Below are 16,149 nucleotides of genomic sequence, written 5' to 3'. Positions count from 1 at the left end.
TGTTCGTGGATGATACGCGTTCCTTGTACGTAAATTTGTAATAATTTCTTCGAAATTTTGTAAATTAGTAGTGTATAGTGTTCGGAAATGTAACAGAAGTGCATAATGTGTGGAAACAAAGTGACTGTGGTAAGATTTTTAAAATATTAAACATAGCATTAAAGAAATGCGTAATATAATTTCATCGCGATTTTTATACGAATAACTTTGAATTTTGGCGTGGGTACGCCAACAAATTTTTTTTCAAATTTTTCCACATATATGTTTTAAATAATATTTTTATTCTTTTTTTAACGATACATTCTTATGGGAAATATTAATAACTTATTGAATTATATCTTTTACGACAGATTTTCGGAATTGACATCCTTCGATATGATCAACCATTCTCCTTTACACGACTTCCATGTATAGCAAGAAGCAATCAACGACGGTGAGCCTCAAACTTTTATTTTTCATTATTTTCTTTCTATCAAAAAATAAAGAAAGTCGTACGAGTTAACGACTGTGACTCTGGAAATGCTCTGTTGGTATAAATCCATTTGGTGGTTTATATAGAACCACTGACAAGGTATAGAATAGACCTATTATCTTGCATATATATTTTTCGGCTTATACGCGTTTTGAGTTCGTGAACAGGACCATTGATGTACCACTTTTTGCATGAACATTACTCGATGGTCAGTTTGCGAGCTGTTCAAATATGTATGCCTCCTGTTTTCTCTCTTTTTTACACGCGCATTTTTATTCTCGCTCTCTCGTTACATTTGTGTTCTTAATAGTAATTTACATTCGAAATTTTTATTTTTCGAATGTATTATTCAAATATAAAAAATGATATACAACTTTAAACAAAGGAATTCTGTATTATCGGCGTTAGTCTGTCATTATCAGTAGTTCGCTATTACCGTTCCAATTTGGTGATCGTTGGAAATGTTCTTTATCAAGTGTGGTATCAAAAGTAATCCTATGCTAAAAGATGTCGCTAAGATACAAAAATTTTACAATTTAATATCGATAAGCGAAGAATGAAATTTCTCGGAAATTTGATAATCTTTCATTTAGGTTATTTTAGTGCTCTCGACTAGTCCGACATTGAAATGGTGCTTGTTTTCCTCATTCTAGAATTTTGTAAATATCACGTTTCTTTTCGCAACATTTCAAGTCATTCCTAGTTTAAAAATTACCATCTAGTTGTCAATACAAGTGTCATACAGTACTGTCAAAATGAGCAACCACAAGACAGTGCCAACTTCAATAAATTTCCTTTTTGGGGGCACTGCAGGGTTTGTTATTTTTATCGTTTTACAAATAATGTTTTAGGAAATAATATGGATAGATATTAAACAGATCAAATAAAAGATTGATTTACTAAACACTTGCTTTCATTCAAGTATTAATTTAAGTTATAGAACACTAATTCAATGTGTGTATATGTAATATTAAGCACTTTTATTAACTATTTATATTAAATATTTTAAAGGAAAAAATTAGATGTTATTTAAAATATTAAAATACAAAAGTAACTTCGTAACTTTTATCGAGGATTGGGGAATTTATATTCGATTGATTACTTTATTCTAGAATGGCTGCAACATGTGTTGTTCAACCATTAGATCTGATAAAAAATCGAATGCAGTTAAGTGGTACTAGAATATCTACATTAAATGTAATATCCTCGATTTTAAAAAATGAGGGTATGTTAGCTTTTTATTCAGGCTTATCTGCTGGTTTATTACGTCAGTGTTCATATACAACTACAAGACTTGGTGTATATAATTGGCTGTCTGAACTAGCTTCGTGAGTATATGTCAATTAAATGGTATCAATGTAAAAAAATAGCATGCATCAATCATTTGCTATTTCTTGTATTCAGAAAAGACAGCCAACCAAATTTTATTATGAAAGCATTGATAGGTAGTACTGCTGGTTGTGTAGCAGCAATTGTAGGTACTCCTGCAGAAGTTGCCTTAATTAGAATGACTGCTGATGGTAGACTGCCTATTGGTATGCTCATTGTTAGATGTATATTGAATAAGAGATTTTACAATTCTGAGCAATATTGTATTTTTAGCTGAAAGACGCAATTATAAACATGCATTTAATGCATTATTTCGAATAGCTACAGAGGAAGGCTTTTTAGCTTTGTGGAGAGGTATTATTCCAACAATGGGAAGAGCTATGGTTGTAAATGCAGCTCAATTGGCATCATATTCTCAATCTAAAGAATCTTTACTTAAGACTGGTTAGTAGACATGATAAATAAGTAAAAACTAAATAAGTAACATTAGGGTAAAATGACCTTTTTTTTTATATATTTGGCTAGGATATTTTCAAGACAATATTTCATTGCACTTTGTAAGTTCTATGATATCAGGTTTAGTAACAACTGCTGCTTCTATGCCAGTTGATATTGCTAAAACAAGGTAAATATTGTACAAAACTGAATTAGTGAAACATTTATAAAAATGCTTTTTGCATTTAACAATTTACACTTTGCATTATTAATGGGCTTACAGGATTCAGAACATGAAAATTGTGGATGGTAAACCAGAATTTAAAGGTGCAATAGATGTCATAATTCGAGTATCTCGAAATGAAGGGATATTTTCATTGTGGAAAGGCTTCTTTCCTTATTATAGCCGCTTAGGTCCACATACGGTTTTGACATTTGTTTTCATGGAACAACTAAACAATTTTTATAAAACATATATTGCTTAACAGTTAGAATTAATACACAAACAGGTAATGAATTAATGTCAACAAAAATATTCCAAGTACTTCTTATCTAATAGCTTTCTTTATATAGCTTTCAATTCCTATTTAACCTTTATAAAGTATATATGCTTACAAAAGAATATTTATCTTTTTAATTTATGTTTGTGTATTAATATCTGGTAGACATTATAAATTTATACATACACGCACAACGTTAATCTGTTTTATTCTTCAAATGTTGGTTACTTTGGTGTGTATACTCGAATTTTTAAATTCATCAAAAATTCGTTAGGTTACAATACATTATATAGCAAATCATACACATAGTTTATGTTGTAGTACAAGTTTTCTTGTTACTATACGAAATACATTCTACAAACATTCTCTGCAAGATAAATAATCGTTTGATACGATTTTTATTTTTTATTCGTTATTATTTTATAAAATGTATATTTTATCATTTTATAATATTTATACGTATAAAGATTTGTTAGTACGAAATTACAAATCAACGCGTACAATAAATATTATTTTATAAAATTTATAAATACGAATTAAATATTACAACGTATAAATAAAATAGTAATAAGTATGGTTACTATACTTTCATATAGTTTCATATATGTGTACTACTCGAATTGTAAAAATATTTGTTGAATAAACGAAGAAAGTTATTTTTGTGTATATCAATGTGTTCTTGAATATAAGATAAGTAGGCTACTGCAATATGTATTTGTTAAGAATCGATTAAATCAAACGTCTGATACTAGTTAATAAAGTTAACTTGAAGTGACCTATCGTCATGTACTATATACGTACATGTATGACCGCGATAGTTTCGCATAGTATTGTGAATTGATTTATATGGATAATTTCTGTGTTTATATGTCAATATATGTTCAACGTAGATTAAATATTTGATTTGTATACTTAAATGATATTCTAAATTTTATCCGTGTTAACAAAATATTTCACTTTCATAAGGTTATACGAGAATGGATTCTTTTCATGATACGAAAGAAAACAAAATTTGTATATATACACAAATTATATGTACACTAATCAAAATGATAATTACATGATAGTTCCATATTCAAAAATTTAGTATTGTTTTATTTTATTTAAAATCTTTAATAATGGCAAAAAAGAAAAAAGGGGAAGCTTGGGGGGAAAATGGATTTGAAGATTGGGTATGTAAAAAGCTGCAAATTTTGTAATAAAAATAAATAAATAGATTAGATTTAGATGTAAAGGGACAATTTTAGGGTGGATACATGGCTGCTAAACAATCTAAATTACAAGAACAATTTCTAGACGAAGCAAGTAAAGGAACGAAAACATCTAATTTATTTCAAGGAATTGCAATTTTTGTGAATGGCTATACTAATCCAACTGCAGATGAACTTCGGCATTTAATGATGGCACATGGAGGTATATATCATCATTATATGAGGCCAAAAGTAACAACTCATATTATTGCATCTAATTTACCATATTCAAAGATCCTTGTGTATAAACAAAAACAAAATCCAGTTCCTGTATGTAAACCTGAATGGATCGTGGATAGTATAAAGGCTAATAGAGTCCTAAATTTTCAAAATTATTTGCTTTACTCTCATTGTACAAATGTACAACCCCAATTAAAATACATAATAAAAAATAAAGAAGATAAAGCAAGTGTTAATATTGAAACACATAATGATGCACAAAACAATAATGAAATAAATAATCTAAAAGATAATAATAAAATCGAAACCATAAAACATACTTCTGTGAATCAAGATACTTCAAATCATATATTACCAACTACTTCAAGAAATGCTCTTTCCACAAAAAATTCAGAATTTATATCAGAATTTTATAATCATTCGCGATTACATCATATTGCAACAATGGGAACAACTTTCAAGGATTATGTTAATGAACTAAGAGATGAAAGCAATGGGGAATTCCCTGGTCTTACTAAGTTAAAAGAATTAAAAGGTACAAGATTGGACAGATTATCGTTTGGATCTCAATTAAGCTTTAATATCGAACCAGTTGATTTACAAGAGGAAAATAAGATAGAAGTTAATCAGGGTTCTATTATAATGCATATAGATATGGATTGCTTTTTTGTCTCAGTTGGTCTTAGAGATAGACCAGAGTTAAAAGGCTTACCTGTTGCAGTGACACATGCGAAAGGCAATAAAAGTTCTGCAAGTATCGATAATAAACAAACCATAAATAAAAATGAAGAACAGGGTTCACTATCAGAGGTAGCATCTTGTTCCTACGAAGCAAGGAAAGTTGGTGTACGAAATGGCATGTTTTTAGGAGAGGCACTAAAACTATGTCCCAACTTAAAGACAATACCATACAACTTTGAAGGCTATACAAAAGTTTCTTACATGTTGTATGATATCGTAGCATCATACACATTAGACATTGAAGCAGTTAGTTGCGATGAAATGTATGCAGATTGTACAAAGATAATGGAAGAATCTTGTTTAACACCAATGGAATTTGCAACTGTAATTAGACAGGAAATAAAAGAACAGACAGGTTGTCCTGTGTCAACAGGATTTGGGAATAATAAATTATTGGCAAGATTAGCAACAAGGAAAGCAAAGCCAAATGGTCAATTTTATATACAGCAAGAAAACATAAACGATTGTATTGGTAGCTTCAATGTACAAGATTTACCAGGTAGAATATTTTGAATCGGATTAACTATAAAATATTTAAAAATGTTAATAACGTTGATTAACAGTGCTTAATAATTTTAATTATTTAAATTAGGGGTTGGGTGGACAACAACGCATAAATTAAACAATATAAATGTTCGAACATGTGCGGAATTGCAAAAGATACCATTAGCGACGTTACAAAAAGAATTTGGCAAAAAAACGGGTGAAATATTATATAACATGTGTCGGGGAATAGATAATGGGAAGCTTAATCTAGAACATGTTAGAAAATCTGTGTCCGCAGAGGTCAATTACGGGATAAGATTTGAAAGTAACGATGACGCGATTGATTTTTTAAAAAAGTTATGTTGCGAAGTGTGTAATCGATTAAGTAAAGCCAATGCGAAAGGTAGATGTATCACGTTAAAACTTTTGATCAGAGCGAAAGAAGCACCGAAAGAAACGGAAAAATTTATGGGACACGGATTGTGCGATTATATAACAAAATCAAAAAATCTTATTGCTCCTATTAACGATGTTGATATTATAACAAAGTAAGTTACAAAGTTATCTTAGTACTTCTGCATGAAGTAATAACAATAATTTCTTTGTATTTACTTTAGGGAAGTCATTATACTTTGGAATCAAATGCAAAAAGTACCCGAAGATGCGAGAGGCATCGGTATACAAATATCTAGATTAGAAATATTAAAAACTAAATCTCGCAATGCAACTTTAACAAATTTTCTTAAAAACAAGCCAAGTAACACGGTTCATCATTCTGTTGAAGCAAATAAGAGTAATAAAGGTCAAAGTCAATTCGGTCTAAATTTAAACGCTGTTGCGTCAGCCCCCGAAAATATTAATAACGAAAAAAAATTGGATATACCGCCTGATATCCACGAGTCAGTTCTTCTCGAGCTTCCAAAGGAAATACAAAATGAAATTTTAAACGTTAACCAGAATAAAAAATTAGTAGAAAATAATCGAGACCAAGCGATCGTTGTTGATGTAGTACAGACAAATGAAAGAGGATCTCAAAAAAATGTACAAACGCATCATGAACATTTTTTTAAACAAACTAAAGCAGGCATTTCAAGGCCAACAAAGGTGGCAATGCCACCTATACAAGAAATCGATATGTCCGTTTTGATAGAATTACCCGAAGACATACGAAATGAAATTCTTAACGAGTATAGCGCTAAAAAACGTGAAAACAAAATTAATATTAATACAGATAACAATAGTTGTACATCTTCAATTAGCAGACAACCTTGTGCAAAAATTAATTACGACGAACAAAATATATCTTATTCGCAAGTAGATCCGGACTTTTTAGCCGCGTTGTCGGATGATTTAAGACGCGATGTCCAAATGTATTGTTCTGTGAAAAAGGAAGAACGTTCGGAAAAGCAAAGGAACGAAATAAGTCGTGATACTGCAACGACGAAAAATGAAAATGTAAAACACAATAAAAAGATAGAACATAACGCAAAAAACAAAAATAGCGGTAAAAATCTTAAAACAATTTCTAAAAACAAAAAGAAAAACATACAAACGACATCTAAGACGGTTAAAAATGTGAGCGAATCTGAGAATATATCGAGTAATAAGGCCGATGTCGGTATTGCAAAATTTATACCTTGTACAAGGAAAAACGAATCTGTTAATAACGAAGTTACCGCAGATGAAGCTGAGGCAATTCTTTCTCATAATTTTACTATCTCGCAAGATAATGACATTGTAAATCAACATCAAGATATTCTAATCGATCTCGTAAATCGTTTACTTAATCTACCACTAGAACAGGTAGTTTTCATAATTCTTACTGTTATCGATCATTATAGATAATTTTCTTTTATCGGTACATTGCGTTGGATAGCTTAAAAAATGTCAGAGCGATAAGGTACTTCTTATGAATGAACAAAGAATGCATGCCCGATAATCCGTTAGATTATGTTACCCGTTACAATTTTTGTACGATTAATGAAAGTATAAAATACATGGTTGCAGGCAAAAATGCAAATACAAATGTGGGTTACTAATTCTAAAATCGTGAACGAAGTAGACTTTCTATCGCTTGCAACATTTCTTAGCATGCTTCCGGAGAAGAGACGTATTGAAGATTTACATGTATTACTGAAAACCATGCATAGGTAATCTACTATGCAAGATTTATACATACACCTTTGTAATAGGTGGATATCGAGTAATATAACACAGAGGATTTAGGGAATAGATATCATTTTACTCAGTTATGATTGATAAATAAAAATGATATTAAAGACAATACATTAACTTATTTATGTTCGTATTTTTAGATGTATGACAAAAACTGGAAATTGCATTTGGCATGGGACATATAGGAAAACAGTAAAATACGTTCAACATTATATGCAAATTGAATATAACAGCAACCTCATGATACCACCAATCAAATGCAACCTTTTGCAGTGTAACAATGATGTAATGTAAATTTTCGGAATTTAATAAATTAATATTTTTACAATGAGGTTAATAAGAAACCTATTTACAAGCAAACATGATACTTACCTTCAATTTCATTGAACACAGTACCAGTATTCTTTAGGTAACATATTAATTTACAATCGAGAACATACTTTTTTTTTTTTAATATATTTTTTACTTTGTTGTCGTTACGCGCTGGGAAGGTGAAAAAATAGAAAAGGGTGAGTCAAAGATGAGCGTTTACTACTCCCATTCGGTAGTTCCTGGCGGTTTCGACGTTAAGTCATATAAAACACGCGAGATACCGGGTATTGAAGATATTTCGGTCACCAATTTTTTCACCACCTACGAACAAAGGAATCGCAATTTTTAAAACATATTACCGCATCGATAATTAATCTCTTATGCTTATGTCCGATTCAACTTACATGTAGTGGCAATTCCTTCCCAGGAACAGCCGGAGTACCAGTCATAAAATCATTAGTAACGAATGGCCTAAGAACAACTGAACGTTGACATGAGGGTATTCGAGAAGCAGCATCACGATCGAAGTGTATGGGAATTAAAACTACTGGCATTTGACTGATTGCTCCCATACAACCGTGGTTAGTTAGTACTAAGTTTGCTACATGATCTGCTTGTCGAAGCGTAGCTATCACATTCGACGTAAGATGAGTCGGTGTAATATCCGTTACAGGGTGATGTAGTTGAGGACCAAAAATGAAGCACACACGATTTACATTATGACATACTCGTGGAATTAGTTTTGCGAGGAACAACAGATCTTTCCATTCTATTCCCTCGGATAAATTTTCTTCGCTAGATAAACCCACTACATAGCTGTAACTTCTTCTATCTCCCTGCATCGTGTAATAAATGTTTTAATCATTGCATCGATCGCATCAATTGTAAAATTCGACGATTGAAACATTACCTGCACTCCTACGCTACGTATAGGCAAAAGCGTTGCAGAAATATGCCGGTAACTCGAAAGCTGTCGCAAATATTGACGTTCAGATTCGCTGGTCGCACTTTCTACGCGATTTAACAATCCGTGTTTCTTTTGCAACATTTGTTCATATTCTGCCATTATTTTAACTATCACCTGAAATCAAATTACGAGTTTATTAGCTTAGAAAAAGATAGGAGAATTCTGTATATTTCTCTTTTTTATCGATTTAATACCTGCGTTTCAGAGAAATCTTTATCCATGTAAGGTTCATCTGCACAAAGAATGCGTACAGCGAGTCCAGGTCCGGGAAATGGATGACGAGCAACCAGCGATGCTGGTAATCCAAGATCGCATCCTAATTGCCTTACTTCATCCTTATGAAAATCTTTTAAAGGTTCTACTACATGACCTTGTGCTCTTAATGCTCTAACGAGTTCACTATCATTGTGATGCGTTTTTATCGCATCTGCTTTACCTGATAGAAGTGTTTATATTTTATGTGAATATATTTTGTTGCTTCTAACAGATATGAAAGAACAATGCATTTACAACTATTAATTTACCACTAGCTAATGTACTCGCACTTTCTATAAGGTCAGGCCTGAGAGTGCCTTGTCCAAGAAACACCTCTTCTGGCTTCAAACCCATTTCTGCCATTGCTTCATTAGCTACTCTGACAAAAACGTCTCCTATGATTTTTCGTTTTTCTTCCGGACTAGTTGTTGCACACAACATTTTAGTTAATCTAGTTCTTGGACTAGTTGCTGTTCCACATATTCCTTTGTTATTTATAGTATTTGTATTGGCTACTGGAGTGACATTATCTAAGGGAACAGACGTGGTTCCTTGCATGAAACAGCGTCCCGCATTGACGACTCTTAATCGAATTCCCAAATGTGCCAAACTTTGTTCCACAAATTGCGTCTCCCCTTTCCGCATAAAGCCGTTATTGATATGCAAAGCTATGACTTGTTCCTTATTTAAAGCTTTATGTAGTAGCGCTGCGCATACCGTAGAATCCACACCTCCGCTCACTAACAACTATGATTGTTTTTTTTTTCTATTTTAATTGACAACCACATTTTGTCATACCTTATATTATATTTTTAAACATCTTCCAAAGTAAATCATTAAATTTCACGTAAAAACTACATACTTTAAAGACTTTGTAAATCTTTTTGGGGAATAAGGATTCTAGTAATTACCTATGTACTAATTATAAATCTGTTTCTTACCAAAACTTTTTTGTTGCCAACTGTATCTCTGATGTACTGAATACACTGTGTCTCCCGGCCGCGAAGCGTATAATTACCAGTCAGGCCAGCAATGCCAAACAAAAAATTGTTTAACATTATCTTCCCATTAGGTGTGAGATCTACTTCCGGGTGAAACTGTACTCCGTACAAATTCATTTTATCACTTGCTATTCCTGTTATAAAGTTTGACGATCTAGCAGTAATGTGAAAACTATCAGCCACCCTATCTATACTGTCTCCGTGTGTTAACAGTACCATTTGCTCTTTCTCCAAGCTCCTAACAAATAATTCGTTTTCTCAATACCTTAACATTCAATGATAAAAATACCAAATAGAACACTTGCTTTGGACTCACTTACTTAAATAACAGGCATTTGGAATCTATTTCAATTGGAAACTGACCATCTTCTCGCCCATCCTTGTTTTGTACAGTACCACCAAATTCCTTATTCATCATTTGCATCCCATAACAGATACCTAGTACAGGAATTCCTATTCTGAAAATGTCTGCATCATATTTAGGTGCATCTTCTGCGTACACCGAACTTGGCCCACCAGAGATTATTATAGCCCTAGAAATTTATGTTTAAAATAATTTCTGTTTATAAATATTTAGTTTTTAATTCTATTACAATTTGTTATCTTACTTATAACCCTTTTCTTGAAGGGTAAATGCAGATGTGTCCAAAGGCAAAATTTCACTGTGGACATTTAATTCACGAATTTTTCGATCTATCACTTTACCGTATTGTGCTCCTGCATCCAGTATGGCCACTTTTTCATTAACACATACCATGCCCAATGTTCCTTCATTTGCTCCATTATTTCTCTCTGCGCGAAACAATAATCCGTCCGCGCTTTTTTCCATTTCAAAATTTCTTGTATTGCTATTGCTAATGTGGTGATTTTAATAATCCTACAAGGATGCATCAAATTTAATAAAGAATGAAGCATAAATAAACAAATTAGAAAGTAACATAAGACTACTTTTAGTTGTCTAAATATATATTAATTATTAGATTAATTATATTAATTATACGTATAATCTTACATAAAAATGTACATATTTTTGTAACTTAACAAATAGGCAAAACAAAAAGATTCCTTCCATTTGTCAAGACTAAAGGTAGATTAAAAGATATCAAAGTGATAGATTATATGGCACGGAAGTTGATACATAACAATAAATTAACAATAAGGCAAATAATTTAAAAGAAAAACTCTTTTGCACGATCATTTGATGATAGGTCATGCAGTTATCAGGAAATGATCAAAAGTTATACATATTATCTCAATTCTACTCTCTTTTAATTACTAGATCATTTTAATCTTATTGAAAACAGATGAGTAAAATTAGATTATATATCATATTTGTAATTGTAGAGTTTAATATCAAGTATAACTGATGTTACAAACTTATGTTTTTAATAAATGGAAAAGTTACACAAACCTTTCCGTTCCGAATATCCAAAGATATTTCTGCGTGTAAATATAAGATGCTATTATAGTATGTCACAACCCAGTATTAGTTCTGACAACTACTGTACATTATAGATACATGATTTATTTGGAAAATTTATTTAGGAGTATACACGTGCGCATTTTATATTATTTAATAAATGACTTAAAGTATGTTTAGGGAAAAACTACTAAATACGACGTTCAGCAAAAAATAAATAACCGGCCGTAAAATTTACGAGCACGTTTCTTAGAAACGAAAGTACTATAATAGCACACCTACTACATGAATCATCTTTTTAAAGGTCAGTAAAATGTATTCAAAGACTCACCAAATTATATGAGGCAGGGAATATTTCACGCGTAAATCACCAAGTAACGTAAAATTAATTACAGCAAAACAGAATGTGCACTCTTTAGACGAGGCAGCCATTCAATCGCCTGCACTAGCCACAATGCAGTGACTGCCTTCAGCTTGTAGGTAACGTAGGAAGCCAACAATATAACCTAAAAGTTCCTAGTAAAATTCAATACTTGTAACAATAACCAATTCGTTTTTGCAAAAGTACTACCATATCTATCCATTTGACATTAGCGTTTCGTGCAATTCTTCATATTTTACAGTCCAAAGTCTTTTCTTTATTGATTCTGACTGTATTTATCCAGTTTGTGTATAATCCGTCTAGGTTTTTTATGAAATCTGTACAACATGAAGGTAGCGAAATTTGTCGTTTATTGAGCAGCATTTTTTGGTCACGTTTAAGAATTATGTTTATTGTTTCTTATGTATTTATATAACAAAGATATGTAAAAGTATCAAGAAGGTGAACAACTGCTGCATCTGATGTTTAATAAAATGTTAACATTTTAATGTTAACCTCTTTGTTATCATCAAATTACAACAATCATATTTGTTGTGACGTATTAAAATAAAATTATTATCTTATCACGAATATTCCCCGAGTTTAAAAAATGTTTCCAAACAGTCATTTTACGACATTGTAAATCACGTGGTACGTGTTATGCAATCTACTCAAATGAAAATCGTTGGTGACAAATTCCAATGAAAGGAAACGTATATATCGGATTTTGTAAAATGTCATCTGTAAATCAGTTTTTCTCGATGAAAGAAAAAGATAATTATGAATTTCTTAAAGACGATACAGATGATATTTCTGAGGCAATCGAGTATTTTCTACCGACAGAAGTTGCGTTACATAATACACAGATTGATTGTTGGGTTTCGTATCATAATGGAGTGTATGATCTAACTGATCTTTGCAAAATTTGGGCCAACAGACGAGAGGTCAAACCGATATTGGCCCATGCTGGTAAAGATATAAGTCATTGGTTTGATCACGAAAAGAACGATATTAAATACCACGTACATCCTGTTACGGGAGTGTCGGTACCATATTGTCCTCATGGTCCAATTCCGGATGTGATACCTTCCGTAGTACCTAGTACTATTTGGCGACCATTCGACAAATGTCCTTGGTGGCTGGACGAAAAGTATAAGAAGGGAAACTTGACCAGAAATGCACGTCCATGTAGAATTTTAAATGTCCTTACCGGGATACAAGTTGTTATGATGGTAGAGCTTTTAATTTCAGTAAAACGAAACGAGTCTGCGAGCGACATACTAACGACTAAATTGCGTAAAGGTTTGCGAAGAAGATTCCATTAGGCGTATTCAAGAACGTGCCCTTATTTATAATGCAAATGGAATGTCTTATACGTGGAAGTTCGAAGGGAAGGATTTAAATCTCGATTTAACTTTGACAGAAAATGGTATAGTGGACGAACGGGATCGCTTTGTCGCTTGCGATCTTCCCGACGACTATTACGTGCCATGCCTTATGTGTTATTATAATGACGAATAATTTTTCACTCGTCTATCCGATGTTCAATTGAAGCAGGACAGAGTCAGAGCGATACAAATTTTAAAAAAGTCATGCGAATAAAATTAATGTAAATTATCATTGCAAGTAAAGTTTCCTACGATATCATCGTGTAAGACTTAAAGCGAATACAAAAGATGGCACCACAACCACTCTGTTCGATACGAATCAACCTCACGTTTAAAGAAACAAGAACCTTATCTTGTTTAACACAGGCCTTTATAAAATTTAACGATGTTTACGTCTATCGCGCCTCTTACATCACGAAATTTCATTTTACGTTCATTTTGCGGCAAATTTCGCCATCCTCCTATAAAGAAGAATGTTTTCTGTATTCGTAATACGCAAACTAAGGGTTTTTCTTCAAAATCTTTGAAAGTAGCTATCTTGGGTGCTGCCAGCAAGACGGGTAATTAGTCGAGGTTACATTCGCTTCGTTTTTCCGCGTTTTATACATCGATTACGCTGTTTCCTCATAGGAAATTGCCTCTCACTGTTTCTGAAACAATCACCGTTGATCGACGAATTGGCAATTTTCGACAGCAAATGTATTTATGGTCTTGCGCTGGATTTAAATTATATTGACACAAGGTGTAAGGTTAGTACGTGTAATTATCCCGAGAAGAGTCTCGAGCACACGCTCGAGGGGGCGAAAATAGTAATGATTATCGCAGATGGAACGACCAAAGGCGAATCGGACGTACACGAAGTCTTGAAGTCTAATGCGGATACGCTATCGGATTTGCTGCCTAACGTTATTAAATTTTCACCTCAGGTAACGAACCATACCGATTAACGATTGCGCTTTGCAAGGTACTATAATTGAAATTTCGACTTCCGTGGCAAAATCTCCTTTCGTCCCTTTCTTCCCCAGGCTATGGTCGCGGTCGTAATGAATCCGATAAACAGTTTAATACCTCTGGCAATAGAAATGTATAAAAATGCTGGTGTTTACGAGTACAATCGTCTCTTTGGCGTAATTAATCTCAGCTGTCTTAGAGCAAATACTTTTGCTGCAGAAATTATAGGTGTCGAGCCAGAATGCATGATAGTACCGGTGATTGGTGGAGGCTGTTCCAAAACATGTATTCCACTTTTTTCTCAAGCAAAACCTAGTAACAAATTATCTCAGGTTAATAATTATTCGCAAATTCCCGCATACCGTCTTCCCTTTCACCGCGAATAATCGATTCGTTTATCGATTAATCAGATAGAAGCTAGGAGATTGACATACGCGGTAAGAACGTCCAACGAAGAGACATCCAAGGCAAATAAAGATACAGGAAATATGTTTCTCGCTGCGTCTTTTGCAGCTGCCAGATTTTGCATATCCCTTTGCAAAGGTAGTACCTCGAATACGAGATATTTTTTCCGATTAGATGGAAATTCACACGTAGCTATCGATCCATTTAGCTTTGCGACATCAAAGCAACGTGGTGGAATGCGCTTATGTTAGATCCTGCACGGTACCGGAATTAACATACTTCGCTGCTCCCTTGGAACTAGGTCCCAATGGAATTCAAAGACATTTGGGTATTCCACCGTTAAATGACTACGAGTACGAACTTTTTGAAGCAGCTGTGCCTTGTTTGAAGAAGGCAATTAAACTCGGGCAGGTAACGAAATTTATTTCCTAATGAACGAGAAAACAAGATGACAAGATTCTTAAATCTCTACAGGCTTTTGCTCTTGGAGATGAAAACGTATCTACGGAAGTGTGTTTGCCTCGTCATACGTCGTACGGCCAACTAAATTCACCTCGTAAATCTTCGTAACAACGAATGATCAAAGAGTATCATTGTTTTATCGCCTTTTTCACGCTGTTTTACGCCAGATTTTTGTATTAAAGAAAGATAGAAAAAGGGAAGAGAATTCGATGACACGAACTACACGTGATTTTACACCAAAAATCTTACTGCTATTTCTGATGGGTAATAGCGAAAAAATCGAAACAATGGCTCGTAAAGCATGGGAGACCGTGAAGCATCGTGTAGAAACGAAACGCGGTACTCGAGATCAAACCGCGATAAACCTGTAAAATAGTTAATGGCGATCGTAATAGTGGCAGCTATCCATTCTATCGACCATTGCTTCGCGAACAAGTCGGACGTCTGCACGGGGATCGAACACATTTATTTTCGTGTAAATCGACGAGTACCGTACATAAATGTTCATCAAAGTTTCCGAAGAAACCGCGACGCTTGAAAAGCATTCGACGGTTCGAAAGCAAAGCGATAAAGACATCCTCGCAGAGTCGAAGATACGAAATAAACGAATGCTATCGTGTCAATAATCTTTTAAACATGAAAGTTGGTGCAAGTGTTTTCCAAGTTCCAACGAGATTATCGAAGGAGATTCGGAAAAATTTCTTCTCGCTGTTGACTCTGCGACTGAAACGTCTATTATATCGATATTCTTGCACTGTTCTAACGGTGATGCTCTAATTATAAGAAGACCACCGGTTGCGTCCCGCGCGGCTCGAGTTTGCTCGTTTATTGCACGTATAGCAGTGAGCAACTTAACTAGAGTCGTCTAACCAAGGAAGTTTTTGAATCTGATAAGAACAAATACAACCTAGTCTCAAAGATTCTAGAAGCGGACGCGGTTTTCGAAGAGCCACCGCATCACCGCGTCTCAGGTTACCAGGTAGATACGTGCAACAAAAGTAGAAGAAACTCGTCCTTTCCGCATTCCCGACACGCCATGGTGTTCCCAAGTGTGCGCGG

The 16,149-nt window shown here is 33.5% G+C and overlaps 5 protein-coding genes across 7 annotated transcripts; 4 read left to right on the top strand and 1 right to left on the bottom strand.

Annotated features, from left to right (window-relative positions):
* The first annotated feature begins 955 nt into the window (after nt 1-955).
* Nucleotides 956-2,787, top strand: LOC108555476 (mitochondrial 2-oxoglutarate/malate carrier protein). Its single transcript, XM_017911130.1, has 6 exons — nt 956-1,286; nt 1,585-1,800; nt 1,877-2,007; nt 2,075-2,245; nt 2,327-2,426; nt 2,520-2,787. Exons 1-6 carry the CDS (start codon nt 1,228-1,230, stop codon nt 2,719-2,721), a joined length of 879 nt encoding a protein of 292 aa, XP_017766619.1. The 5' UTR covers nt 956-1,227; the 3' UTR covers nt 2,722-2,787.
* A 1,039-nt stretch (nt 2,788-3,826) lies between these two features.
* Nucleotides 3,827-7,862, top strand: Rev1 (Rev1 DNA directed polymerase). Its single transcript, XM_017911076.1, has 6 exons — nt 3,827-3,908; nt 3,984-5,406; nt 5,500-5,941; nt 6,011-7,196; nt 7,401-7,543; nt 7,709-7,862. Exons 1-6 carry the CDS (start codon nt 3,855-3,857, stop codon nt 7,860-7,862), a joined length of 3,402 nt encoding a protein of 1,133 aa, XP_017766565.1. The 5' UTR covers nt 3,827-3,854.
* A 183-nt stretch (nt 7,863-8,045) lies between these two features.
* bur (GMP synthase burgundy) lies at nt 8,046-12,133 on the bottom strand. 3 transcript variants are annotated; one of them, XM_017911071.1, is made up of 11 exons: nt 12,095-12,133; nt 11,855-12,029; nt 10,858-10,980; nt 10,712-10,765; nt 10,424-10,636; nt 10,044-10,341; nt 9,372-9,849; nt 9,042-9,283; nt 8,791-8,961; nt 8,285-8,716; nt 8,046-8,201 (listed from the first exon to the last, which is right to left on the bottom strand). In XM_017911071.1, exons 2-11 carry the CDS (start codon nt 11,953-11,955, stop codon nt 8,100-8,102), a joined length of 2,214 nt encoding a protein of 737 aa, XP_017766560.1. In that variant the 5' UTR covers nt 11,956-12,029; nt 12,095-12,133; the 3' UTR covers nt 8,046-8,099. The 3 variants fall into 3 exon arrangements, with proteins under 3 accessions (XP_017766560.1, XP_017766561.1, XP_017766563.1); XM_017911072.1 differs by lacking the exon at nt 12,095-12,133 and having other exon boundaries at nt 10,712-10,980; nt 11,855-11,931; XM_017911074.1 differs by lacking the exons at nt 11,855-12,029; nt 12,095-12,133 and adding an exon at nt 11,515-11,588 and having other exon boundaries at nt 10,712-10,980.
* Nucleotides 12,134-12,618: 485 nt separating this feature from the next.
* Nucleotides 12,619-13,405, top strand: LOC108555381 (cytochrome b5 domain-containing protein 1). Its single transcript, XM_017911009.1, is given in 2 exon segments — nt 12,619-13,188; nt 13,190-13,405. Coding segments are annotated over 2 exon segments (786 nt in total).
* A 252-nt stretch (nt 13,406-13,657) lies between these two features.
* On the top strand, nt 13,658-15,198 carry LOC108555380 (probable malate dehydrogenase, mitochondrial). The gene is made up of 6 exons (XM_017911008.1): nt 13,658-13,832; nt 13,903-14,198; nt 14,298-14,555; nt 14,634-14,766; nt 14,837-15,039; nt 15,103-15,198. Exons 1-6 carry the CDS (start codon nt 13,658-13,660, stop codon nt 15,196-15,198), a joined length of 1,161 nt encoding a protein of 386 aa, XP_017766497.1.
* The last annotated feature ends 951 nt before the right edge of the window (nt 15,199-16,149 follow it).

This window comes from Eufriesea mexicana, unplaced genomic scaffold, assembly GCF_001483705.2.
Source record: "Eufriesea mexicana isolate 0111107269 unplaced genomic scaffold, ASM148370v2 scaffold124, whole genome shotgun sequence".
NCBI classification, from domain to species: Eukaryota; Metazoa; Arthropoda; class Insecta; order Hymenoptera; family Apidae; genus Eufriesea; species Eufriesea mexicana.
This window is presented reverse-complemented; position numbering and strand designations above follow the sequence as displayed.